Here is a 26245-nt window from a genome sequence, read left to right on the forward strand (position 1 = left end):
CGCGGCGGGCCCCGAGACTGCCCGGGACCCGGCCCCTAGGGCGAGCGGCGGCGGTATAGGCGGCGGCTGAGAGCTCCGGCCGGGCGGGGAGGCCTCGGAGCCCGCCAGCGGCGGTTGCTGGGAGCCTGCCTTGCGTTGTGGGGCCGGGAACCTGAGGCGCCCGGAAGTTTGTGATTCAAGTTGCCGGGTTCTTGGGTGCACGCCGCCGACTCAGGGCGAGCGGGGAGGCCGAGCCTGGCTTTGCAACGGCCGGGACCGGGGACCCTCTCAGGGCTGCACAGCCCGCGAGCCACAGCCTGGTTTCCGGCTACAGTTTCTCTTGACACTTGCCATCCTTGTTTCCACCCTTCCTGTCCAGGGTGGTCCTCCTAGAATGGGCATGTCCAGGACTGTGGAAGAACACTGGCGAGAAAGTGCCTCCGGGTGAGCAAAGATCAGTAACTGCCGGCTTGTGATGGGTGACAGTTTTTTCTAGTGCTATGGCATGGACCAAAATAAGAAATAAATTTCCGTCGCTGATTGCAAAGTAAAAAAGAAGCAGGCGACAGACTGAGGGCTGCCAGGCGAACGATGGAAGCCTGCGAAGATCTAGAAATGTCCAGGGGTAAATCTCAGAACCCCAGGGGGAACCAGCGACCCGAACTTGAAGGACCACAGGCCAGCGGTCCTGAGGCCCTGGGGAAAGACTCTGCGGAGATGTGGCGCCAGAAACACCAGCTGCAGGGCAAATACACGGAGACCAGCCACAGGTGACATAACCTGATGGGTTTGTGGGAGGGCGGGCTTAAACCTAATACTTTGTGAGCCGAGAAAAAAGTTTAGGAGGAGGCTCAGACAACTTAGAATGAGAGACCCTGGAGAAACTGGAGGAAATTACTGCCAAATAGGTACAGAGTGTTTGAGGGATTGAGCTGAGTCTGGGCCAGAGCGAGTATGAGGGAGTGGAAAGTGTCCACGTTTTACCCGTTTCTTTGCCTGGGAGTCTCCACCTGTTGGAAAGGGGTCATATGCCCATGAACTAAATGAGCTGATCCATATTGAGCACTTAGAAAGCGGGCCTGGCATGTAATGTGCTGTTCAAGTCAACAGTTGACTTATTATCATTGACAGTGTGTTTGCAGACCTGGAGAACAGACTGGAGGTTGCCAAGGGGGAGGGGGAGGGAGCAGGATGGGCGGGGAGTTTGGGGTTAGTAGATGCAAACTAGGACATTTAGAATGGATAAGCAGTGAGGTCCTGCTGTACAGCCCAAGGAACTCTATCCAGTCTGTTGGGATAGACCATGATGGAGGATAATATGACAAACAGAATGGATAGATAGACAGATGTAAGATGGATTGGGTTGCTTCGATGTACAGCAGAAATTGGCACAACACTGTAAACCAACTATGCTTTCTAAAAACAGTAAAAGTACGACGAGTTTGTTATCTTTTCTCTTACAGTGAACAGCAAGATCGAGACAGAGTGTTTGAAGAACTTATCACGGTGGTCCAAGAAATGAAAACACACTTCCCGTCGGCGAGACACAGCAAACCAAGCACTCTGGACGCCCTCAACTATGCCCTTCGCTGTGTGCACAGCGTTCAAGGTAAACCAGCTGCAGGACGAATACAGTCAGGCACGTGCACGCCAGCTCCTAAACCTCAGCCAGGCCGGAGGCGTGATCCCGCGTGGTTTTAGTTACAGAAGTGTCTGGAGCTTTTCATGGTGCTTTGTATGGGACGAGCAGATCTGCACTGGTGCTGTTAGCAAGTGAGACGTTCACAATAGCACTGGGAGAGCCTTGGTTGTGTAACAGCTTTGTAACCATGCAGCATTTTGCTGATTTGTTTCAAGAGGGTAGCGTTTGGCTTAAGGACACTTTGAAAATTCACTTTTTTTTTTTGGTCTTTTTGCCATTTCTTGGGCCGCTCCTGAGGCATATGGACATTCCCAGGCTAGGGGCTGAATCAGAGCTGTAGCCACCAGCCTACACCACAGCCACAGCAACGTGCGGTCCAAGCCGCATCTGCAGCATACACCATAGCTCACAGCAACACTGGATCCTTAACCCACTGAGCAAGGCCAGGGATGAACCTGTAGCCTCATGGTTCCTAGTCAGATTCGTTAACCACTGAGCTAAGGCAGGAACTCCCTTTTTTTTTTTTTTTGTATTTTTAGGGCCGCACCTGCAGCATATGGAGGTTCCCAGGCTAGGGGCTGAATTGGAGCTGTAGCCGCCAGGCTACACCACAGCCACAGCAGTGCCAGATCCGAACCGCATCTGTGACCTCCACCACAACTCACAGCAACACTGGATCCTTAACCCACTGAGCGAGGCCAGGAATCGAACCTATGTCCTCATGGATGCAAGTCAGATTCGTTTCTGCTGAGCCACAATGGGAACTCCCGAAGATTCACTTTTTAAAGAACCTTGTCTTCTGGGACCGTGAGGGAACATTACATTTGACTGAATAGTTTATCTTTCCCTGTCTTAGACATAATTTTAAAATGCAGTCATGGTGTGTCAGGAAACGACCCGATTAAAAACAAATAGCTGTAAGTGCTTTTTTCTTTTTATGACTTTTCCGACTTCTCCTCTGGGGATTTTAAAAATGCGCAGACTCTCTAGCACAAATCCCTGTGGCTTCGAATGTGGGGCACAGTTCTTGAAAACCAGAGTAAAGGTTTCTGCCAGAAGAATCTCCTCTGCGTTGGGAGTTCCCGTCATGGCGCAGTGGTTAATGAATCCGACTAGGAATCATGAGGTGGTGGGTTCGATCCCTGGCCTTGCTCAGTGGGTTAAGGATCCAGCGTTGCCGTGAGCTGTGGTGTGGGTCACAGACGCGGCTCGGATCCCGAGTTGCTGTGGCCCTGGTGTAGGCTGGTGGCTACAGCTCCAATTAGACCCCTAGCCTGGGAACCTCCATATGCTGTGGGACCAGCCCTAGAAAAGGAAAAAAAAAAAAAAAAAAAAGGATTTTCTCTGCGTGTATTTGGAGTTTTTGGCTTGGGCACCTTGTTTTGGTACCTTAAGTGTATCTTGTTCCTTGTGATCCAGAAGGTGCAGCATCCATAACATTCAAAATCTTAAGTTTGTACAACTATCAGTATTTTAGGTGAAAGAAGAAGAGGATCTGGTTTCAAGGAAAACCACGCTCAGGTGGCCTCATCCCCAAAGATCAGCCGACTGTAGTAGTGATAAAAATGCTTCCCTAAGCATGCGGTTGTCCCTGCACTCCCTGTTTATTCTCCTGTGTTTCATAGCAAACAGTGAGTTCTTCCAGAGTCTCCGGCAGAACAACGGAGCGCCTCAAGCGGATGCGACCGTGTACCGTCCGGAGGAGCTGGCCACTATTGCTTCGGAGCACGCTTCCAAAAACACAGTAAGAGGTCACAGATTTTGCCATATCAACCTGGGTGACTTTTCCTAACGCCCTTATCTAGCAGTAGACTTTTCCAAATAAGAGCCGAGCGTCTCAGTACCGAAGATTTGAGGTCAGTGCTAGGAGACCACCAAAGGGGCATCGAGCAGCTTCTCCTGCGCTGGCTTGCCAGAGCAAATACAGCCCAGAGCAGGAAGCAGCGCATGAGAAGTGGTTTCCTTTGCTCCGGTAACGAGGCACCTCTGTCCCCTCAGCCTCCTTGAATGCTTTCCAATTAAGGAAGAAAAATAACACGGCAGAGTAATTTTTGGCATCGTATGCTAATCTCCAAATTGTTCATTTCTGCTCACACCTCTCTTTGTTCCCGTATCTCCTACCTCAAGTTGTGACAACTGGATGTTACAGGACAGGCGAGTTGAGATGCTGTCATTTTTTGTAAAATTTCAGAAGAGCTCTTTAGTGTGTCTTCTGTGCATCTCTTCATGTTGGCAGGATAATGAATCCTCCTGTGTTGGAGACGTACCGAATTGATGTTTAGGCCTCCGTGTAGTTGTGACTTGAAGATCTTACCATATTGGAACGTGCGCTATCCCTGATAGTACAGGGCTGATTTGACTCACTGGTGTGTTCGTGGTGCCGAAGTAGCTGGATATTTAAGAGGAAAAAAAGTTCAAGAAAACGTTTTCCCTTTAAGAGGGTCAGGAGAAAGCCGGAGAGGAGAATGTTCTGTACGCCAGAGCTGGCAGATCCACCCAGTGGCTGGTTACAAATAAGTTAGGTTTATGTCCAGTGGGACACATTGGAGCCATGATTCTTGTGTAATGAGACAGCATCATGGAGGAAGTGGGGTTTTTTTATCTTAATTTTATCTTATTTTGTCTTTTTGCCTTTTCTGGGGCCACTCCTGCAGCATATGGAGGTTCCCAGGCTAGGGGTCCAATTGGAGTTGTAGCTGCCGGCCTATGCCAGAGCCACAGCAATGCAGGATCCGAGCCGCATCTGCAACCTACACCACAGCTCAGGGCAATGCCGGATCCTCAACCCACTGAGCAAGGCCAGGGATCGAACCTGCCATCTCATGATTCCTAGTCGGATTCGTTAACCACTGAGCTGTGACGGGGACTCCCGGAAGTGGGTTTTGAACTTGGCCTTGCAGCCTGGAATACACAGTGGTGGAGAGAAGCCCTTCCTTTCAGCAGGTTTATAGCACATTTTGCAAAGAAGAAGGAATCAGAAGTGTATACACGGTATATGTTTAGTCAGTGTAGAATGAGCTGGGTTATTTTTTTGGCCTAGAACGTAAACCTTCAGAAGGAAAAATGCAGGTTTTCCAGTGATAACTGAGAAGTATGTTTTGTTGCCTTTGCAGGATGTGTGTGTGTGTGTTTTAAACTACTGACGGTGGTGGAAACTCTAGATGAAATCCATTCAGGGCATGTTGCTAGTAAGTATCTCAGTATTTTGCATCTGTTTTCATTGTTTCTCTTAGGATACCTTTGTGGCAGTTTTTTCATTTCTGTCCGGGCGATTAGTGCACATTTCCGAACAAGCCCCCTCAGTCCTGAACTGCAGGAAGGAGCTCTTGGAGTCCTCGCCCTTCACTGAACTGCTTGCGCCTCAGGATGTGGGCGTGTTCTACTCGCACACCGCCCACGCCCAGCTTCCTTTCTGGAACAACTGGACCCAAAGAGGTAATGGGACCCATATTCAGATGTTTGTCTTACCTGCTAAAGATCAGTTTCATTCTCCCAGAAATAGTACACAAATTAATGTATTATTTACACCACGCAAATGATACGGTTTATCTTATTTCTTTATTTTCAAAGGCAGATTGTGATGAAAACAGTGTTATAAATGCTTCCAATAACCTAAAGATCCACTAAGTAGGCTTCCATGGAGTCAGATTAATTTTGCAGATTGTCTGCTGTAAATAGGGTGTGATTGCAGCATGCCCAGTAGCAGGTGAATTGTTACAGAGGTTCTGTGTTTCCTTTAAATTAATAAACCTCGGTATTTTTCCTCTTACACTGACTTCATTATTTCTCTTTTGCTCTGGAGATAAACTTCTCAAGGGTAGATCCCTTTTCCAGTTTGTTTGTTTGTTTCTCCCTGAAAAGTACGACTCTCATCACTTTGTTTTCCTTGTGAAATGCTGCTTTTCCTGAGCTGGCGGGGGAATGCAGGTTTACAGTTTTCTTTGTGACCCTATGACCTTTCATTCATTCATTCGTTTTTCTTTCTTAGGTCACCCTTTATCCTTAGTTCATATTCTTTGTGAAGTGTCCCTCTCTGTCTTTTTTCTTTTTGGCCACACCTGTGGCATGTGGAGGTTCCCAGGTCAGGGAACAAACCCATACCACACAGAGCCACAGCAGTGACAGTGCTGCATCCTTACCCCGCTGAGCCACCAGGGAACTCCTGTGAAGCATCTCTTAAAGAGCTTAGTGTAGATGAACTTTATTTTTTTTTTTTGGTCTTTTTTTGTCTTTTTAGGGCGGCACCTGTGGCATACGGAGGTTCCCAGGCTAGGAGTTGAATTGGAGCTGCAGCTGCCGGCCTACACCACAGCCACAGCAATGCTGGATCCTTAACCCCCTGAGCAAGGTTAGGGATCAAACCCGCAACCTCATGCTTTCTAGTGGGATTCGTTTCCCACGTGCCACGACGGGGACTCCAGATGAACTTTATTCTTGATTCTGAACCCTTTTCTCTTGTTTTAGAAAAATTTTAATTACTTTATTGTGGTTAAAAAAACACATTCCCAGAGTTCCCGTTGTGGTTCAGTGGTAAAGAGCCTGACTAGTATTCATGAGGACACAGGTTAAATCCCTGGCCTCACTCAGTGGCTTAAGGATCCAGTGTTGCCGTGAGCTGTGGTGTGGGTCGCAGACAGCACTAGGATCCCACGTTGCTGTGGCTGTGGTGCAGGCTGACAGCTGTAGCTCCGATTAGACCCCTAGCCTGGGAACCTCCATATGCCGGGTGTGCGGCCCTAAAAAGAGAAAAAAAAAACCATTCACAAAATCGACTGTCATGATCATTTTCAAATAGCATGAAGTCCGTTCACTCTGTTGGGAAAAAGATCCCCGGAATGTCTCCATCCTGTACATCTGGAGCTCTGTACCCATCCTGGATTTGAACCCAGTACTCAGTTCCGTCACGTGACCCCTCATAGGCTTCTCTTCTCAGCGACAGACCCACGTTCTGTATAAGCTTCAGGAGAGACACCTGTCGCTCTTGCTCCCTTCCGGCTCCGCCTCCTGTTCCCATCGCTAGACACATCAGCTTCATTTCTCTTCCACTTTCCTCGACGTGTGTTTTCCGCCTCTCCTTGTCCATGTTTGTCTCCTTGCTTTTGTTGACCTTCTCTTGGTCCTGGAGACATGGAGACCCTCTCTGTGCTTTGGTGGATTAACTGTTAGTCTTCACAGGACCTTGTGGGGTGCAGGTGCTATTGTTCCCCCAGTGGACGGCTACAGTAACTGTGTTGGCCTGGGTCCACGGAGAAGCGGGAGGCTCACTGAGGGAGGCGGGATGCGGGGAGGTGAGAGGGGCCCAGGGCCCGCAGCATGGGCCTGGCTGGAAGGACAAGGAGGGCCAGGGAGCAGGGGCCTTGGGCTGCAGCACAGCTCAGCGAGCAGCAGGGCCAGGAGGCCAGAGGGGAGTCCAAGCTCCGTCACATGCTGGAGGAGCCTGGCCTCTCCACGGAAGGGTCCTGCCGAGGTACCCACTCCACGCACAAGTCCGGGCCGGGGCTCCGGCGGCGGTCAGCTAGTTTCCCCAGAGCCAGGAACTGCGCCAAAGTCATGGAGGCACAGGGCTAAGTGACTCAGCCAAGGTCATACTGCCTGTGACTGGAGCCGGCCTTCACCTTGGCAGCATGAATCCAGGGCCCCTCTGACCACACAGTTGCTGAGACTGCACCTTAAAGCAGAAAGACTGTCATCGGACAAAGCCGAGCATCTGGAACTGGACCAAGGGACGGTTCGTGTCCACGAGAATCAGCTCAGAAGGATGTTTTTGAAACAGCCTCATCTTACCTGAATTCCCCCACGAATTTATCTAAGCTTTTACTGAAACCTTTCTCTGTTAAGACTGTGGCCTATCTTAAAGTAATGGATTTCTTAGGCTCACTCGATCAAGTTCTTTCTTGTATTTGTCACAGACATTCTGTAAGAACTTCTGGTTTCAGAATTCTGGGACCGTAACCATCACAGTCTCACGAATTATGATAATTTGATCATTGGTTCCTTTACTTTTGTATTGCAGGGGTTTTGTGGTTTTTGGCTTTTTGGCTTTTTAGGGCCGCCCCCATGGCGTGTGGAGGTTCCCAGGCTCCGGGTTGAATCAGAGCTGTAGCTGCCAGCCTGTGCCACAGCCGCAGCAACTCGGGATCTGAGTCACATCTGTGATCTACACCACAGCTCATGGCACCACTGGATCCTTAACCCACGGAGCGAGGCCAGGGATTGAACCCACGTCCTCATGGATGTTAGTCGGGTTTGCTGACCTCTGAGCCACAACGGGAACTCCCAGTTTTTTTTTTTATTGTGAACGTTTTTCTTGATCATTGAAAAGCCCGTTTTCTGATTCTTCCTATGATCCTTAGAAGTAGGAAAACCTGGACCATGTTTGGTATTTTGGTTCTTTCGCATTCTCATTGTAATGCTCGTTTAGTGTATTTTTTTAAAAAACATCTCCTTGGTTTTAAACATTTCCTTGCTTTGTATAACTGAGGCCTTTCCACTCCAGCGAACAAATCCCCCAAAGGTACATACTCAGGTAGCTCAACCAGAGGAAGTAAAAGTGGTCAGCAGACACGGGGAATGGGTTCCGTTTCCTCATCTGTCCGAAGATGGGCACATGAGACATTTCTGAATGACCACCGCACAAGTCAACAAAACAGGTGCCAAAGTCAAGAAAGCAGAGCCATTGGCGTGAGGTTGTGAGAAGGTGTCACGAATGCCCTGAATGTGTACAGTCTGCTGGAGCTTCCTTTGCTTAAGTGTGATGAGAGTCATTAAATGATCATATTTAACCAAGGAAGGTGATGCTCTGGGGAGTTTATCCAAGGGGAGAAAAAACAATGGAAGAAATTTCTATATCCTGTACCCCCAAAGCTCTAAGGAGTCTAAATGCCCAGTTTTGGGGACACGTCCAGACTCTTCCAGTGGACTTGAGTGTTACCACCAAAATAATTGTGTCGCAGGATTATCAGGTCGACGTTTGAAGTGGCGAGTCTGGGCAGGTGTCGCAATACAGACAGGACGGCAGGTGGAAGGAGCAAAAACCTGGGTCTGGCCCCCTCATTGTCTCACCTGAGGGTTACTGTTCGAATCTGAAGCCCCCCCCCCTCCCCCGGAAGAGACCGGATGCGACTAGATCTCAGTGAGGGGGAGGGGTCTTACTTTAATCAAGTGTGGCTCTCACTTTGAAAAAGCAGTTTACTGTTTGGCAGTAGTGGACGATGTTGGAGAAGGAACTGCTTTAGGGGTGGGATGCTGACGTGTGTGTCTTTGTTTCCGGCAGCCTCGCCGCATGACCTCGTGCCTGTGAAGTCCTTTTTCTGCAGGATCCGGTGAGTATGAGGGCCTGTGGAAGCCAGAAACAGTGCATTAGGCTCTGGCTTTGTTTTATTTATAATTTTTAGTTTTTATTGCAGTAGAGTTGATTTACAGTGTTTCAGGTGTGCAGCAACGTGATGCATTTATACATATGTCTCTCTCCTTTTTCAGATTCTTTTCCATGATAGGTTATTACAGCTGTTGGATATAATTCCCTGTGTTATGCAGTAGGTCCTTGTTGGTTATTTATTTTATGCATAATAACCTGTGTCTTTTAATCTCAGATTCCAAATGTATCTCTCTGATTTTTTTTTTTTGGGAGGGGGGCCACACCCACAGCATGTGGAAGTTCCCGGGGCCAGGGATGGAACCTGTGCCACATCCGTGACCCCAGCTGCTGCCACTGTGCTGGACTCTTAACCTGCTGAGCCACCAGGGAACTCCCAATCCCTCTGATTTTATTTTTGCACTTGATTCTTCTCTGTTCATGTAGGGCCACTGTGGATGCAAGACAAGACTTGGCTCTTCCTATAAGAAGTTTGTATTTTTATTGGAGAGAAGCTGTGTGTGCTCATGAGAAAAGTAGATAATTCATGAAGTAGGAGAAAAGACCAGAAAAGTCATTCTTAACCCAGGACCATGTGAGACTCACTGGACATGAGATGTACTTTCAGATGAGTGTGGTTTGGAGTTCTTTTGGTTTTGTTTGGTTTTTGTGTTTTAGTCGCATGTAACATTAATTTTTGCAATTTTGGACATCCTTAAAGAAAGCAGGGTAGTACATGTATGAGATGAATGTATGAGGCCCAGAGACCACGAACTAGAAGAAAAGAGATAAAAAATTTAATAGTTGTTGGCTTCCGGTAGGACTTATCAGTGATTTTTTTTTCCTTCTAATTTTACTATGATATGTTAATGTTACTTGCACAGTAAAAAGAAAAAAATGTTTTTACATGATGTAAGGGGAGTTCCCATTGTTGCTCAGTGGGTTAAGGACCCCATGTCGTCTCTGTGAGGGTGCAGGTTTGATCCCTGGCCCTGTTCAGTGGGTTCAGGATCCAGCATTGCCGTGAGCTGTGGTGTAGGTTGCAGATGCGGCTCGGGTCCAGTGTGGCTGTGGCTGTGGCGTAGGCCAGCAGCTGCAGTTCCAGTTCAGCCCCTAGCCCGGAAACTTCCATATGCCTCAAAGGATTCGGAGCCATAAAAAGGAAAAAAAGCTGATGTCGTGACTGCCAGCAGGAGTACTGAAGTCACTAACTGCTCTGGATGTTGAGCAAGGAGGAGTCCTTGTCATGGATCATTCAGATGCTCCGTGGAGCGGGGGGGACTTGAGCTAAGGGTGTTGGGATGCGTGGGGACGGGTAACCTGAGGGAAGGCGGGGAGGGGGAGGGGCCTCCTCAGTTCTTTCCATCCCTGACGTGGGAGTTGATAAAGATCTGAGAGCAGTGCCTGCTGCATAGTAAGTCCTGTATGTATTTGTTATGTTAGTAAATATTTTCTGATGCCTCTTCTGAGCCAGGCCCTGTTACAGGTGCTGGGCTCAAAACAACGTTCTGTCCTCGTGAACCTTACGTTCTGGGGGGGAGGGCCTGGGACCAATAATAAAGCTATGGACACATGCATGCGTTGGCTGCGGTAAGTTCCCCAGCAGAGTCAGGGGATGCTGGGCCGTGGAGAGGTTGTGTGTCTTCCGGGCGGTCAGGGAGCTCTGATGAGAAGCCTCACTGGGGCCAGAGCCCTGAAGGAGGTGAGGGAACAAGCCATACGTGTGTGTGTCCAAGAGAAGAGTGCTCCAGGCAAGTGCAAAGGCCCTGGGGCAGAGCGCATCTTGCCTGGGCGGGGGTGTGGAAGACAATGAGGAAGCAGGGCCAAAGCACAGGGCACTTGAACTTCTGAGTGAGTCGTTTAGTCCAGGTTAACCACTTAGTTATTTTTTAAACTTTGGGAATTTTTCAAAATAGCGTAAAAGTGGGGAAAACAATACAAGGGAGTGTTATGACCATTTAGCATGAATAACTTGAACCCACGGCCAGTCTTGAGTCATCTCAACCACCTGGGTCCATCCCCCCCCCCCCCCCCGCTCCCCCGCTACCGTGACCCTGATGTTGTTTTGGATCAGTTTGCAGATCTCTTATCACTTCATCATACTTTAGAGTGTTGTCCTAAAGATGAGGTTCTCTGGGCTCCATCGTCCCTCTTTGGCCAGCGGGCGCTGCTGCTTAACTAGACGAAGGAGGTCAGCTCTGGGCAGGGGCTGCTGGTTAACTAGACGAAGGAGGTCAGCTCCTGGCAGGAGCTGCTGGTTAACTAGACAAACGAGGTCAGCTCCTGGCAGGAGCTGCTGGTTAACTAGACGAACGAGGTCAGCTCCAGGCCCAGTGGTTTGGACGGTGCCCTTTGTGTCTCGCCTGCTGTCTGGGTTTGCTTCAGGAATCTTCAGTGGCAGAGACAGGACGTTTTCACTTCTTAGAAGGAAAAAGCATTGATGTGGTGACAGGTTCGTGTGACCGTGTGATGTGCAGGCTGAAGGTCGGGTGGGGGGACCAGGGAAGGAGCTGGGAGGGTGGTTTCACGATGTAGCCGAGGACCGGCAGGACCTGGACCAGGCGGGAGGTGGACACGGGACAGGTGGATACCGGATGTTTCTGTGATCCAGGTGCCGGGATAGATGGATGGCTTTGTTTGGGGGCGGGATGGAAGGAGTTGGGTGACGGAGTCTCGGCTCAAGGTGCCACGACTAGGGTGGGGGGAGTCGGAGGGGAGGGCGTGTGACTTGGTATCAGACGACGTGCAGCTTCGATGAGAGCTCTCCCTCGAGAGGTTGACCAGGCGTTGGTGCGGGAGCCTGGGCTGCAGGGGAGAGGGCCGGGCTCAGGTTGTTGGCATAGCGACGGCATTGAGAAGCCCTGGGCCAGCAGCTCCCCTCCCAGGAATGGGAGCAGCCGAGACCGCAGGTGCAGACACGCGCAGGTCAGCTCGGGAGAGGTGAGGGCCGAGGCTGCTGCGGAGAGCGGAGAAGCGGCCCAAGCTGCTGGTGTTTGGGCAGCGAAGGGGCAGGCAGGGTGGGGGGCCACTGGGCACCCAGGGACACGGATTCAAGTGGTGGTCGGGCGTGACTTCAGTCTAGGATGTTGACTCTGAGAGGGTAGTGGCCCCACATCCAAGGGGATCTTGTCCAGCCGGAGTGACCACACAGGATGGACATCCTGGTGGTCAGTGGGGGGGGCAGGTTCCAGCTCTGCTGTTGTGTACCCCCTTCACAGCCCCCCACCCCTGTCCCCACCCACTGCCTTGGCCTCAGTAGAGAAAGAATTAGAGAACCATGTACCTGTGGGCCAAGTCTATGCTTGGGCCCCAGGCTCCGCTGTCCTTGAAGCAGAGCACTGCACAGAGGTCAAGGTCAGCAGAGACCTGGGGGGCGGAAACCAGCCCATGGCCAAGCCGAAGACTGGCTGCAGGACACAGGCTACAGGGGCTGAAGTGGTGCCCCTGAGTCAGGTCTTTGAAAGGGGGCGTGGGGAGGGGGGATGGGGCTGGGGGTGGGGGCCGGCCCGGGGCTCTCCCAGGGAACCCTGCCTCCCATCATGTGGTAAGTGGTTCAGATGGGCGAGACAAGACTGGGCCGTCCCCCTTCCCAGCAGAAGGGAAAGTCACCCTGGGACTTGCGGCCCCTTCATGGTCACGGGGGCGAGCCGGTTCTCCGGAAAGCCTCCCCTCCATTCGATCACAGACGGGTGGCGTTGCCCTTGGGTATTGGAAATTTAAACATTTCCTTCTTTTTGAAATGAACATGTTTAAACATTTTAGATTTGGACACGTCTCACTTGGAAGTTAGCCCCAGAGTGTCCGCTTGGCCTAGTTTCGTGTTGGACCGAGTGAAGGCTTAGTCGGGAGCGGCACTAACCAACTGACCTTGTTCTCGGCAGTGGAGGCAACGCCGGGAAGCCCGAGCGGCCGTACGGCCCGTTCCGGATCGTCCCCTATCTGATCCACCTGCACAGCCCTGCCCGCCTGGAGCCCGAGCCCTGCTGTCTCCTGCTGATGGAGAAGGTTCGTTCTGGTTACGCAGGTGAGTCAGGAGCATTTGCTTCTAGATCAGATGTGAGGTGTCAGCACGTCAGAGCATCAGAAGGGAGCCCTTGAAAGCCTGTGTCCTGCAGCCAATCTCCAGCTTGGCCATGAGCTGGTCCCCCCGCCCCCGAGTCTCTGCTGACCTTGACCTCTGTGCAGGGCTCTGCTTCAAGGACAGCACGGCCTGGGGCCCAAGCACAGACTTGGCCATAGGTACATGGTCCTTTGATTCTTTCTCTACTGGTGACCTTCCTGTGGCCTTTTGCTTCTGTCTTGTGTGACATGAGAACATCAGAATTGTTTCATAGAGATCACAAGAATGAATTTGTGTTTCTGTTTTGGTTTTTCAGGGCCGCATCTGCAGTATATGGGAGCTCCTGGGCTGAGGGTCGAATGGGAGCTGCAGCTGCCGGCCTACGCCACAGCCACAGCAATTCAGGATCCGAGCCGTGTCTGCGACCACAGCTCACGGCAATGCCGGATCCTTAAACCAGTGAGTGAGGCCAGGGATCAAATCCTCAGCCTTGTGGATGCTAGTTGGGTTTGTTACTGCTGAGCCACAATGGGAACTCTGAATGTATGTTTTTCAAGTGTTTTTATAACCCCCTAGGTAAAAGCATAGTTCGCATCTAGTGCTGACAGACCGCATTGCTAAATTCACGTATCAGTACAGTAGCAGCTTCCCTGTATCATTTGAAGTTACAGTCATTTCTACTGTAATGTAGCATTTGCTTTCCTAAAAATTCATGCAATTCACACCAGGCTTATGGGGCACAATACTCAGGTAATCCTACATTAAAAATAAGATGGGGCTCTCGTAGCACAGTTTCACACACTTCATGATTAAGATGGGCACAAACGCTACAGTAAGTATGGCTTATCACCCTGGCAAAGCCCTGCCGTCTGCTGTGCACCTGGTGTCAGAGGGGCTGCAGCTCGGGCGTTGTCCTGGGGGTGGAAGGAAGGTTGTCTGACCCCGGGGTGAACAGGTGTGGCTCGGGGCGCTCGAGGTGCACAGGGGCCGTGGGCACATGTTTTGGGTGTGCGCGTGTTTCTCAGTGTTCCCAGGGGCTCCATTCAGCTGGATGCTGTTTCCTTCCCTCCTTCCTTCCTTTCGTTCGTTCTGCTTTTCGGAGCCGCCCCTGCGGCAAATGGAGCTTCCCAGGCTAGGGGTTGAATTGGAGCTACAGCTGCCAGCCGGCGCCACAGCCACGCAGGACCTGAGTTGTGTCTGCAACGTACACCACAGCTCAAAGCAACGCCCGATCCCCGACCCACTGAGTGAGGCCAGGGATCAAACCCACACCCTCATGGATGCTCGTCGGATTCGTCCTGCTGAACCACAACAGGAACTCGGTTTTCTGCATTCACGTCGTGTTTCATGCAAGGGCAGTCATGCATAAGCAGACGCAGAATTAGCATCCACCCTCAGGTTGCTCGCTGGGGTATCCGTCACCGTACTTTCAGAGTGGACTATGGTAGCACTGGCCATTCCAACTGTATTACACGAAAATGTTCCTGTTGTACTGACATTTCAAATCCTATTTGCTTAGTTATATTCAGCCTCTAAATAAAACATTTCACCCTGAACCCTAAGTTACTCCAGGTTTGACTGTTAGATGTTTGTGATAAGGAAGCTCTTCAGTGCACACAGACTCCCTCTGTTTAAAGCTGACTTGAGTGGCGTCACATTTCGACCTTACCTGTTCATAACGAAAATTATTAAAGTGTTCATAACGAAAATGACCAGTTTTCAGGCCAGGCCCGTAAGTGAGATGTCTGCCATTTCACACAGAGTTTCTTTGCTTGGCCGCATGTTAAGTGGATAATTAATTAGATATTTGCCTTTCAACACGTCTTTCTGTTTGTCATAGCTCCTCGAATCCCAGAGAATAAAAGGGTTTTTACCACAACACACACCCCAGGGTGCGTTTTTCTTGAAATAGATGAAAGGTAAGTGCTTCTTTAAGCCTAAAAGAAATTTGTTTCAGAAAATAAATGAAATATTATAAAGTCAACATTGTATTTGCATACGTCTGCCCTGCATAACTAACCGACGTCCATCCATCTGTCCGTTGGGTTTTTGTTTGAAATTTACGTCATCTAAATTTTTAATACACATATCGTGCGTGTTATTAAACTTTTAAGATTTACAAGTTATCATATGTGATGTAAAAGCTTTAGGTAAGCCAGAGAGTGTTTTTCCATTTTGCGCAAAAGGACAGTGAACCTGGGCCGCACGGTATGTGATTACAGTTAAAACGAGACCAAGACTCTGGCCTCCTGCCCTTTGCCAGTGTAATTTCCACTGGACAAGTGCGTCCCAAGCTGTTTATGATGAATTTTTATTAGTATGAAGTGAGGGGGGAAAGAGAAAGAAAAATAAGGCAGATTTTTTTTTTTTTTTTAAACTGAGTTTATGTAGGAGGTCCCGTCGTGGCTCGGAGGTTAACGAATCCTACTAGGAACCATGAGGTTGCGGGTTCAATCCCTGGCTTCACTCGGTGGGTTGAAGATCTGGTATTGCTGTGGCTATGGTGGAGGCCAGCAGCTGTAGCTCCAATTTCACCCCTAGCCTGGGAACTTCCATATGCCATAGGCGCAGCCCTAGAAAAGACAAAAAAAAAAAAAAAAAAACAGCTGAGTTTATGTAATTTACAGAATTGTTATTTATTTTGAACTTAAGTCCTTCCCACTTTTTTTGATGATTAAAATTAGTCTTATTTAAAGAGTAGTGACAGTAGACGGTAGTCGTTGCTTATTGTTGCTTTTTAATAACTTTATTTGGAAAAGTAAGACGTTATCCTCTCCGGATCAGTACCATCCATTTCCCCACATTTCTCTAAAAGTTTCACTTATTGTGGAATCTGGCAGTCTGGGAGCCAGGTACCATACCACCCAGATACACAAAGCAAAAATGTCAAGATCCTGACACAATTATGATAGGCATTAATTTTGATTTTTTAAAAAATGTTAACCTCTGAAAATGGGCTTATTACCCATTTATTACCATTTAGTTGCCCTAGCCCTGAGCAGTAATTGATGAGATAACTTTGTATAATACAATCTGTGGAAAGTAAGGAGGTGTAGCTACAGATGCTCTGAAAGTAAGCTTAAATTGATTGCATTCGAAAGCATTTGTGAATTTGAACGTATGGGAGAGGTTTATGGAGCCGGTTCTTTCTCAGTCTTCCTGAATGTCTGGTCCTGAGAATTCTCCTCTGAGCTTTTATCCTGCCAATGTCATCGTGACTGGTAGTCTATTCGATATTACCTTTGGGGAGACACTGTTTTTGAATAATTTTAATTATTCTGCATAAATTCGTAGCCTGCTTTATTCATTTAACGTCACAGCATTTGTCTATATTGTGATGTGGTCTTTGTAGATTTTTTAAAAGGCAGAGAATTGGACAGCATCAGAGGCCTCTGAGGAACTTGTTAAAAGTGTAAACCCGAGGAGTTCCTGTCGTGGTACAGCAGAAACAACCCGACTAGGAACCATGAGGTTGCGGGCTCGATCCCTGGCCTCAGTCAGTGGGTTAAGGATCTGGTTTTGCCGTGAGTTTTGGTATAGGTCACAGACACGGCTTGGATCCTGTGTTGCTGTGGCTGTGGTGTAGGCTGGCGGCTGTAGTTCTGATTCAACCCCTAGCCTGGGAACCTCCATATGCCATGGTGCAGCCCTAAAAAGCCAAAAAAAAAAAAAAAAAAGGTGTAGACCCTTAGTCTTGCCCCAGATACTCTGATTTAGTAAGTTTGCAGTGAGCCTGCGAGTCTGGTTTTAGATGATTTTGATGCAGCGTGTCAGAGGACCAGTACTTGTTAGATTGTGTAACTGTCTCCCCACAGGAGAGGCCCTTTCGTTGTTTATTGCTTCTGTAAATGCTGTCATGAGCATCTTTTGCATACCTTTTTTTTTCATATTTGGAGTTTAGTTGAAAAGTATTTTTGAACGTATCTAAGGTAGAAAAATGACGTATGCTGCCTGTGCTGTGTCTGTGCCCAGAGCAGTGCCTCTGCTGGGTTACCTGCCCCAGGATCTGATCGGCACATCCATCCTGACGCACCTGCACCCGGAAGATGCTGCTCTGATGCTCGCCGTACACCAGAAGGGTAAGCGCACCTTCTTTCCGGGGGGACGTTTCTTTGCATTCATCTTTTTACATTTTTTATTTCACTTCTCACTAAAGTGTCTCACAAGCGCCAGTCCCTGGAGGTTAATTCTAACCAGGAAAGCAGAGTATTGAAACTGCTCAATTCTTTTTCTCTTTTGACATTCTAAAACATTTTGCCTGAAAAAGACATTTGCACTACATATCCATGTTCTACAAATAGCGATTTTGCTGGAGGGGGTTGTGGAGAAAAGGGACCCCTCCTGCACTTTTGGAGGGAATGTAAATTAGTGCAACCACTGTGGAAACCAGTATGGAGGTGCCTCAGAACATTCTGTCCAGCTCTACCATGTGATCCAGCAATCCCACTCCTGGACATCTGTCCAGACAAAGCCATAATTCACAGGGATCCATGCACCCCTGTGTTCATAGCAGCACTATTCATATTAGCCAAGACATGGAAACAACCCAAATGTCCATCAACATATGAATGGATTAAGAAGAGATGGCATATATATATATATATGCAATGAATACGACTCAGCCATAAAAAGAATGAAATAATGCCATTGGCAGCAACATGGATGCAGCAAGAGATACTAAGGCAGGTCAGAAAGAGAAAGACAGATACCATAGGATACCATGTATGTGGCATCCAGTATACGGCACAAGTGAACCTGTCTGCAGAGCAGAAACAGACTCACTGACATAGAGAACAGACTTGCGGTTGCCCAGGGGGAGCGGGGAGGGAGTGGGACCCCGTATTCTGTGATGTTTAGAAGGATAGGCAGTAACGTCCTACCAGGCAGCACAGGGAACGATGCCCAGTTTTTTGGGATGGGCCCTCACGGGAGATACGCTTCGAAAGGGAGTGCAGAGAGACGAGACGAGTCCCTTTGCTGTGCAGCCGCCTTTGGCACAACACTGTGCATCCACCCTCCTTTACTAAAGAAAGAAAGAAAAATCTGAGTTCCGCACGTGGTACCTTTGTCTCACTGTTCCATGTAGTCTTGAAGCTTGCAGGCCAGCCTCCCTTTGACCACTCACCCATTAGATTCTGTTCTCAAAATGGGGATTACATCGTCCTGGATTCCAGCTGGTCCAGCTTTGTGAACCCCTGGAGCCGGAAAATTTCTCTCATCATCGGTCAGCATCAAGTTCGAACGTAAGTCAGTCGGTTTTCATGGGTCTAAAAAATCTTCTTTTTCCAAGTGATATTCTTTGAATTATTTGACACGTGACCTGAACGAAGGCGAGGGTTTCTTTTTTCAGCGCTTCTGGAAGATCTCTCGGCCTTAAGCAGCAAGAGCGTCGGAAGGTTAGGTCCTACCTCTTTGGCTTAATGATTCCTTTGTGGGAAGAAAACGTCTAAATACAAAAAAGCCTCATAAAGGAGAGACAGATTGTGCAGGGTTACTTAATCCTAATCGCAGACTCAGAGCAGCTGAAACGTCCACCGTTAAGTAAATTGGGAAATAGTTGCTTGACCTGTTAGCGTATTGGCCAGTGAAAATTTTTACAGAGATTGTGGAATAGAGGAAATTGATGCGTTAGGATAAAAAGCAGCGTGCAGATTTTTTTGTACAATGTGATTATAATTATGTTTTAAGGTGATTATGCTGAAGATACACGAACACTCTGAATAGGAGGGAAATATAAAATAATAATTGGTTGTTGTGGGTAGTGGGATTATGGGTGAGGTTTTATTTTTGTTTTTTTCCTCTTCTGAACATTAAAGTTCTCTTTCGTGGGCATGTAAAACTTCTTAGAACAGCCTTCTGCTGTCAGATTGCACTTCACTGGTGTCAATTTTATCAAATCTTTATTTTAAAAAGTTAGATTCTGCCATGTGTATTTTCCTGCCAGCATGGCTGGCTCCAGCCTGCTTGGCTGTGATTCCCTGTCTGTAAAACAGTCTTGCAAAAATGGATCTGGAACAATGTAGCCCACCACTCCTATAGCCTCAGATGCTCCTCGTCCCTGGACTTTGCAGACCATTTAAAACTGACCTGTACTTGTCTCAGCCAGCCTGTAAATTTCCCTTTGATGTCCTTTTTTTTTTTTCCATACTTGCAGCATCTGGAAGTTCCCAGGCTAGGGGTCGAACCAGAGCTGTAGCTGCCAGCCTACCCCACAGCCATAGCAACATGGGATCCAAGCTGCATCTGTGATCTACACCACAGCTCAAGGCAACGCCGGATCCCTAACCCACTGAGTGGGGCCGGGGATTGAACCTGCATCCTTGTGGATATCAGTCAGGTTCATAACCTGTTGAGCCGCAAGGGGAACTCTGAAAAGAACTCTGGTTCTTTAAGAATGGAAATTATACTTACCTCTTCAGTATCATGCTGAGATGGAGAAATTCTGTCTTGTATTTTGTGGTCCAGCTTTGCACATTTAAGCATAAAGCTGAGAACCGTGGACTACCAGTGAGACTGACTTTATCCATTTTAATGTGGTGACTGAGTGATGGGCAACCCTGGTGAGATGAAGCCTCAGGGCTGCTCTGACCTGGTTGTGCCCCAGGGTTTGACTGCCATCAGGGCAGGTCTGCAGCCTTAATGGAAGAGCTGGGCTCCTTGCCGCCCTGGCTCAGGAGGCTGGTTTGTGCTAAAAAGCTAATTTAATAATTAAGATAACAAATAGGACTGCCCAGTAAGTGCTCTTCGTGTTGGTCAGAAAAGACTTTTCTCTCCAGTAGGGAAACCTGTTGGGAAATGAAAATAAGATCAGGAGCTCCCTTTGTGGCTCAGCAGGTTCAGAAACTGCATAGCGTCCGTGAGGATGCAGGTTCGATCCCTGGCCTCACCGAGTGGGTTAAGGATCCAGTGTTGCCATGAGCTGTGGTGATGCAGCTCGGATCTGGTGTGGCTGTGGCTGTGGTGAAGGCCGGTAGCTGTACCTCCGATTGTACCCCTAGCCTGGAAACTTCCATATGCCACAGGTACGGCCCTAGAAAGACAAAAATTAAGATCAGATGGGTGCTCAGAAGAGTCTAGGAGATCCCAGAGCAAGGACAGCTCTGGGATGGGTCTGAGTACCACCCGTCAGTGCCAGAGCACGTCCTGGCCCCCAAGCAGGCCTTTCAGTTCTCTGATTAAAGAAGTGTGAGATAAACTGACACACGTACTCATGGTGTTTTCAGGGTTTTCAGGAATTATTCCAATATTTGCATCTCAAGATCCAGGGTTATGTGGGACGGAGTTGAGAGTCTAGTGGGTGTGGACCTCTCGCCTAAAACACTCCTTAGCTGTAACACTTCTAGAATTGCTTTAACGCGTGTATTTATTCCATAAGTATCTACTGGTCCCCCCCACAGCAGGCGATGTGCTGGCCCCTGAGCATGAGGTTGTAAACAGGACATTCTCTTTGTCACCGTGAAACCTGCGGTGTATGGAGAACAGAGGACAGAAATGGCTGTGACACCTGTGTTGCCTTGAGGAAAGTGTGGCAGTTGAGGTGGGGAGGGGACTGCGAGTGCCGAGTGAGGGGCTCTAAGCACGTGCTTCCTGGTGGCCCCGTGGGAAGGGAGGTTAGGTGCTCTGACTGCTCACTTTACGGAACAGCACCCATGGTCCATGAAATAGAGTGAGTTTCCCCACGATCACTTAGGGAGGGAGTTGCCCAGCGGAGATGGCAGCACAGCCACCACCTCATGCCGAGTTTGACACTGTCTGATGAAGGCAGTCCCTCTGTCACCTGTGTGCGTGTCATTTGGGGTCATGCCATTGGCGATGGGAACAGAACTTAGTTTTGTGCGAAGGGTCACCCCGATCTCATATCACAGAGCGGTCCATTCTGTTTCCCTTCTGAACCGCAGCCCAAGGGCCTCTCGGACAGGGAGTGTGGTTACACGCCTGTCGGCCGTGCCTGCTACCTGGGCTGACGGCCCCTGTTGGTGCTGTGGGAGGTGCCAGAGGAGCAGGTGCAACAGACCAGGAGCTGAGCTCCAGGGCCTCATGGGGCGGGGGGCGGGGGGGGGGGGACAGGTGAGATGGGTGCCATGCCAGGCTGTTTGTGTGTGACATCCTGGTGCTGGTGGCGCCAGTGGACGGGCCGAAGCACCCCCGGCGGCTCGGTCCAGGTCTGGGTGCGGGCGCGATGGGGGGCGTGACCCTGCTCGTGATTGTACTTTCTGGGGAAGCGCGTCCCTTCTTAGGGAGCTGAGCTGTGGGGCTAAGTGGCGAGAAGCAGCTGGCGGGATGCGTGATAGAAACAGGAGAGGGGCCGGCTGGGGGTCGGGCGTGTGGTCTTGGCCCTGACCCTGCCGCCTGGCTGGGGCTCGGCACGGTTCTCCACCTCTGACCTTTGGACCCTCCCCCCCGCCCCCCGGGATCGTGAGTTTGCAGGAGGGGCCGTGTCTGACCCACTACTCCTCCCACGTTGACCCCGCTCCTGTGACAAAGGGGCAGGACAGTATGGTGGCCGGGACGGTGCGGCCTGGGGCCTGGACCCCGGCCCTGCAATACCTGTTAGCCTCACAGCTGGGCTTCAGCTCAGGGAAAGGGGAGGGTATGGGGGGCGGGGGAGCTTTGGGAACAGGGTGGGGGGGCCGTGTGAGGGTGGGGGGACTGCAGGTCAGTCTTTGTGTTTGTGACGGCACGGGGCACTCCTATCACAGGGGGTCCCAAGCAAGCGTCAGTTCCTGCCTGTTCCTCTTTCTGTCAACATGTCTGCCTCACGCTGCGGTCAGGTGGCAGATGTACTGCTGTCATCTCTAGATTCAGCTATAGATTGAAAATGCTCTAGAATCGGGCTCTAAATAAGGCTGAAGATGCTGTGACAGCCCCATCTTCCCCGCTGGCATGGGACGTGGCATCATCTCTGTTACACAGCTGAGGGGACTGGGTACAAGGAGCCCAGATGTTCGGCGAACTTAAGGTCTCAAAATTTCTCACAAGCAGAAGGTTCCTCAGAACTCAGTAGGTTCATGTTAAATTTCGAGACCGGTGGTGGTCGAAGGTGTTTTAGTAGCTAAGGAGACTCCTTGTCACTGATCATGAGCCTGCACAAATACAGTGCTAAACGGTGGTTGAAAACTAGAGCCACAGAGAAACTTAAGAAGCCTCTCAATGGCTCCTTTGTTTCTTAGGACTTTCTCTACCTCCGTGAACAGAGTTTGGGCTTCCTATTTTCCATACTTGAAAGGTTGCTTTGTAAAAGCATAGATTTATTGTTTGATCCTTCTATTAAAAATCACTTCGGACTTCATTGCAAACGGATATTTAAATGGCTTGACTCAATCTTTCACTTGGCATTTTGTAGGACTCCACTAAATGAGGATGTTTTTGCCACCAGAATAAAAAAGATGAACAGTAGTGACAAAGACATAACAGAATTACAAGAACAAATTCACAAACTTCTCTTACAGGTAAAGTGAGAGATTTTAAAAAACAAACGCACAATTCCGTAATCGTGTTCAATTTTTAACATTCAGCCTTGAAGTCACTTCACAAAAAGGAAACTGTGAGGAGAAAGAAATCCTTAGCCTCTACATTCCAGAAATTTTCGTCTTCCTCTTTTTGTTTTCAAATTAAATTTTGTCCTTCTAGTTTTCCTTTCTCTGTGTTAAATACACAGGACATTTTTGTAAGAACATTTGAAGATGGGAAACTGAGTCACAGGAAGCAATGAGACAGAGAAGTTATTTCTAAATGAGGGAATCCTCCTGGAACCCCAAGTGCTGCCAGTGTTGTGGCTTCAATATTTAAAAAAAAAAAAAATTACGATTTTAAAGGTGGGGGGAGGGGTAACAGGGCTCAGAAAAAAATAGGAAAAACTACCACCGAAAGCAAACACCAAAGTGACTTCTACTAGAGATTCAATCAACCCACTTGTATTTCCTGATGGTGTCCCTAAAACCATTGGCCAGTAGTTTTCAAAATGCCTTTTATAAAGTCCCTAAGGTTCAATAAGTATCTGCCAGGTTCTTAGGGGACAGTACGGCGTATATTTATTGAATTTGTTCTGTCCATTCCCAACTCAGCCTAGAGTTTATCTTCATGTTTTGTTAAATTGATTTACTGTGGCAATTCCATCGTGGCCTAGAGGGTTAAGGATCCGGCATTGTCCCTGCTGTGGCTCGGGTCGCTGCCATGGCGTGAGTTTGATCCCTGACCAGGGAACGTCTGCATAGGAGCATGGCCCCCCCCAAATTTTATGTGCTATGCTATGGCTTTTTTTTTTTTTTGGTCTTTTTTTTTCTGCTATTTCTTGGGCCGCTCCCACGGCATATGGAGGTTCCTAGGCTAGGGGTCTAATCGGAGCTGTAGCTGCCGGCCTACGCCAGAGCTACAGCAACTCGGGATCTGAGCCGCGTCTGCAACCTACACTACAGGTTAACCCACTGAGCAAGCGCAGGGACCAAACCCGCGACCTCATGGTTCCTAGTCGGATTCGTTAACCACTGCACCACGACGGGAACTCCTGCTGTGGCTTTTAAAAAGTGTGTTGTTCTAGAAACACTAGACTAGGCAACCAGACTCTGCCCCTGAGATCTGCTGAGATGAGAGCGGAATGTCTTGTACGGCAGCATCAGGATTAGAGGAATCAACCTTCCAGCACCTCACTTAGGATTTCAGAAATCCCTGCCTTACCTTGTGCTGACTTTAGGGAGGCTCTGAGGTGGGTGGTGCAGTCTCTCCTCTGACTGCGGCGGAAGCCATGGCTAAACAGGCCCCCTTGCTCGCAGCCAGTCCGCGGGGGGAGCCCGGCCGGCGGCGGCTGCGGGAGCCTGGGAAGCAGCGGGTCACCCGAGCATCCTGTGAGCCTCGCCTCTTCCAGCGGGTCCAGTGGGCGCTGCGAGGAGGAGCCCAGGGCAGCGGTGAGCGAGCCGACCGCGTCCTTTCCTGTCTGTGCTGCTGTCTCTGCAGTGCCTGTGCTGGTCTTGGGCCCCAGCACGTGTGGCTTCTTAGTGTTTGCCCTGGTCCTGAAGACCCGACCCGATCATAGACATTCTCATCCATTTTCGTTTGGGAAAATTGTCAGAAGAAAATACCACATTTGGGGGTCGATGTCTGGGTCCACCGTGCGCTTCCAGAAAATTGGCCTGTAGTGAGTCAGTCCTGTAAAGATTCATTTGTGCTCAGGAGCCGCGGCACCGAGGGACCAAATGAACGCTGTCACCGCGCCCTTGGTCCTTAGGTCCCCGGAGAACCGCAAGCTAAATGTACTCTGTTTCTGTATCTGTTAATGTGCCTTTTTATCATTTTTGAAACGTGTTTTATCCTTCTTCTCCCTAAGTCGACTTTGCAGCAGGTCCACGCCAGTGTAGACAAAGTCAAGACTCCAGGTCAGCAGCTCTACAGCGAGTCAAGGACCGAATCCCCAAAGAAGCAGGTGACAGGGACCCGCACAGCTGGGCCTGGCGGTGAGTCAGCAGGGCACCCCACCCCCACCCCCAGGTGCCCTCGGTAAGAAGCCACCCCCCTGGGCTGCTGCTGTTCAGACGGACCTGCCCCGATAACAAAAGTAACGGTGATGATAACAGTAAGGGCAGCAGCAGACGCTCTTCTGGAAGCTGAGTGGTGTTAGAACATGGAGCTCCCTTCACGGCTCAGTGGTTAATGAACCCAACTAGGATCCATGAGGGTGCGGGTTCGATCCCTGGCCTCGCTCAGTGGGGTAAGGATCCGGCGTTGCCGTGGGCCTGTGGTGTAAGCCGCAGACGTGGCTCAGATCCTGCGTTGCCCTGGCTGTGGTGTAGACTGGTAGCTGTAGCTTCGACCGACTGACCCCTAGACGCTTCTGAAAATACCAACAAATTTCATAGGTTTCTCCCCCACAAGAGTTGTCCCTTAACCAAAAGGCGTAATTTCAGGATGCATTTCAGATAATGAAAGGTGCTAGAATGTTAATCCCTTCCTGTCCCTTCAAACAAGTGGGAAGGTTTATGGCCTCCATTGAATGGAAAGCTTGGCCTTTGTCTTGATTACATATTTTTTTTCTCAAATAAAATTTCTCCTCTGAGGTCAAGAATAGAATAATAATGAGTAGCTATATTTTCCGGGACCTGACACGATTTCCACAACACAAAAATCCCACGGCTGCTCGTGTAGACACTGCCACGGGGACGCCCTTGGGACGCCCTCCAGATAGAGCCAGCCCTGCCCTTTAGTTATGGGTTTTTTCCTACCTTTGCAGAGGGGTTCCACGTTCTGTTTGCTTCTTTTGCTGTAGATGTCAGGGCACAGATAGAAATGACAACTTTTTTGGTCCCTGTAACCATCAGGTCTCCTCCTGGAAAGGATTTATCTTAAGTGTCCTTCTTACCGTCTTATTATCCCATGTCTTGGCAGAGGAAATTCTTTGGGGAGATTTCCATCCTAAATTTCTAGGTGTTTTGTCCCTTGTCTGATCCCTCAGTGCTCCTCGCTGCAACCTCACATTTGTGCCACAGTTTTGCGTCCTGAGCTCTGTAATCTCGTCTCAGGGTAGAAATTCCTTCCTAACCTTCTTCTTTATTCGGTTTCTTTTCATCTGCCATTGGTCTGATGACACCATCGGTACTGTTGTTTTAAAGGCTACGTATTTTACACACACACACACGTTGTATATACACACTCCGTCATTCAGCATCTTATAAAATCGAAGCTGTGCCAGCCTCTCTCTGCTTCCAGTGCTGTTTCAGAACCTGGAATTTCCTTACTGCTTAGATCTGACCAACACTCATAGGATGTGACTTTGGGGGAGAAGGAAAATGTGTCACCATTTGGAATAACTTCAGGGAACTGAGCATCTTGATCTTATTAACATTTTAAGACCTCCACATTTAAAGAGCTAATTAAGAAAAATCCATATTTGCTGGAGAAATGAGACTGCAGCTTAAAGATAAAAATGTTCTAATTTAAATATTAGAAATTGAGCGGAGATACACACCAATACTAAATTGTCTTTGTGTACATCTCTTATTTAAAAAAATTTTTACTGTAGTTGATTTACAGTGTTCTCTCAATTTCTGCTGTACATCAGAGTGGCCCAGTTACACATATATGTACATTTTTTCTCACAGTATCTTCTGTCATGTTCTATCACACGTGATTGGACAGAGTTCCCTGTGCTGTGCAGCAGGACCTCATTGCTTATCCATTCTGAATGTAATAGTTTGCATCTAATAACCCCAAACTCCCCGTC

The 26245-nt window shown here is 49.1% G+C and overlaps 1 protein-coding gene across 4 annotated transcripts in view; it reads left to right on the plus strand.

The window, feature by feature from the left end:
* The window catches only part of PER3 (period circadian regulator 3), a 60226-nt gene continuing 33981 nt past the window's right edge, over positions 1–26245 (plus strand). For all 4 annotated transcript variants that reach the window (XR_007136437.1, XM_047791500.1, XM_047791501.1 and 1 more), the window contains exons 1-12: positions 1–749; positions 1443–1588; positions 3247–3365; positions 4855–5056; positions 8895–8943; positions 12857–12999; positions 14876–14954; positions 17008–17114; positions 18122–18278; positions 22379–22484; positions 23805–23936; positions 24356–24482. Coding sequence is in view for 3 of the 4 variants with exons in the window: in XM_047791500.1 (XP_047647456.1) it covers positions 571–749; positions 1443–1588; positions 3247–3365; positions 4855–5056; positions 8895–8943; positions 12857–12999; positions 14876–14954; positions 17008–17114; positions 18122–18278; positions 22379–22484; positions 23805–23936; positions 24356–24482 (1546 nt within the window). In the remaining variant the exon portion in view is untranslated. The remainder of the gene's footprint in view (positions 750–1442; positions 1589–3246; positions 3366–4854; positions 5057–8894; positions 8944–12856; positions 13000–14875; positions 14955–17007; positions 17115–18121; positions 18279–22378; positions 22485–23804; positions 23937–24355; positions 24483–26245) is intronic.

Source organism: Phacochoerus africanus, chromosome 8 (assembly GCF_016906955.1).
Source record: "Phacochoerus africanus isolate WHEZ1 chromosome 8, ROS_Pafr_v1, whole genome shotgun sequence".
Classification (NCBI taxonomy): domain Eukaryota; kingdom Metazoa; phylum Chordata; class Mammalia; order Artiodactyla; family Suidae; genus Phacochoerus; species Phacochoerus africanus.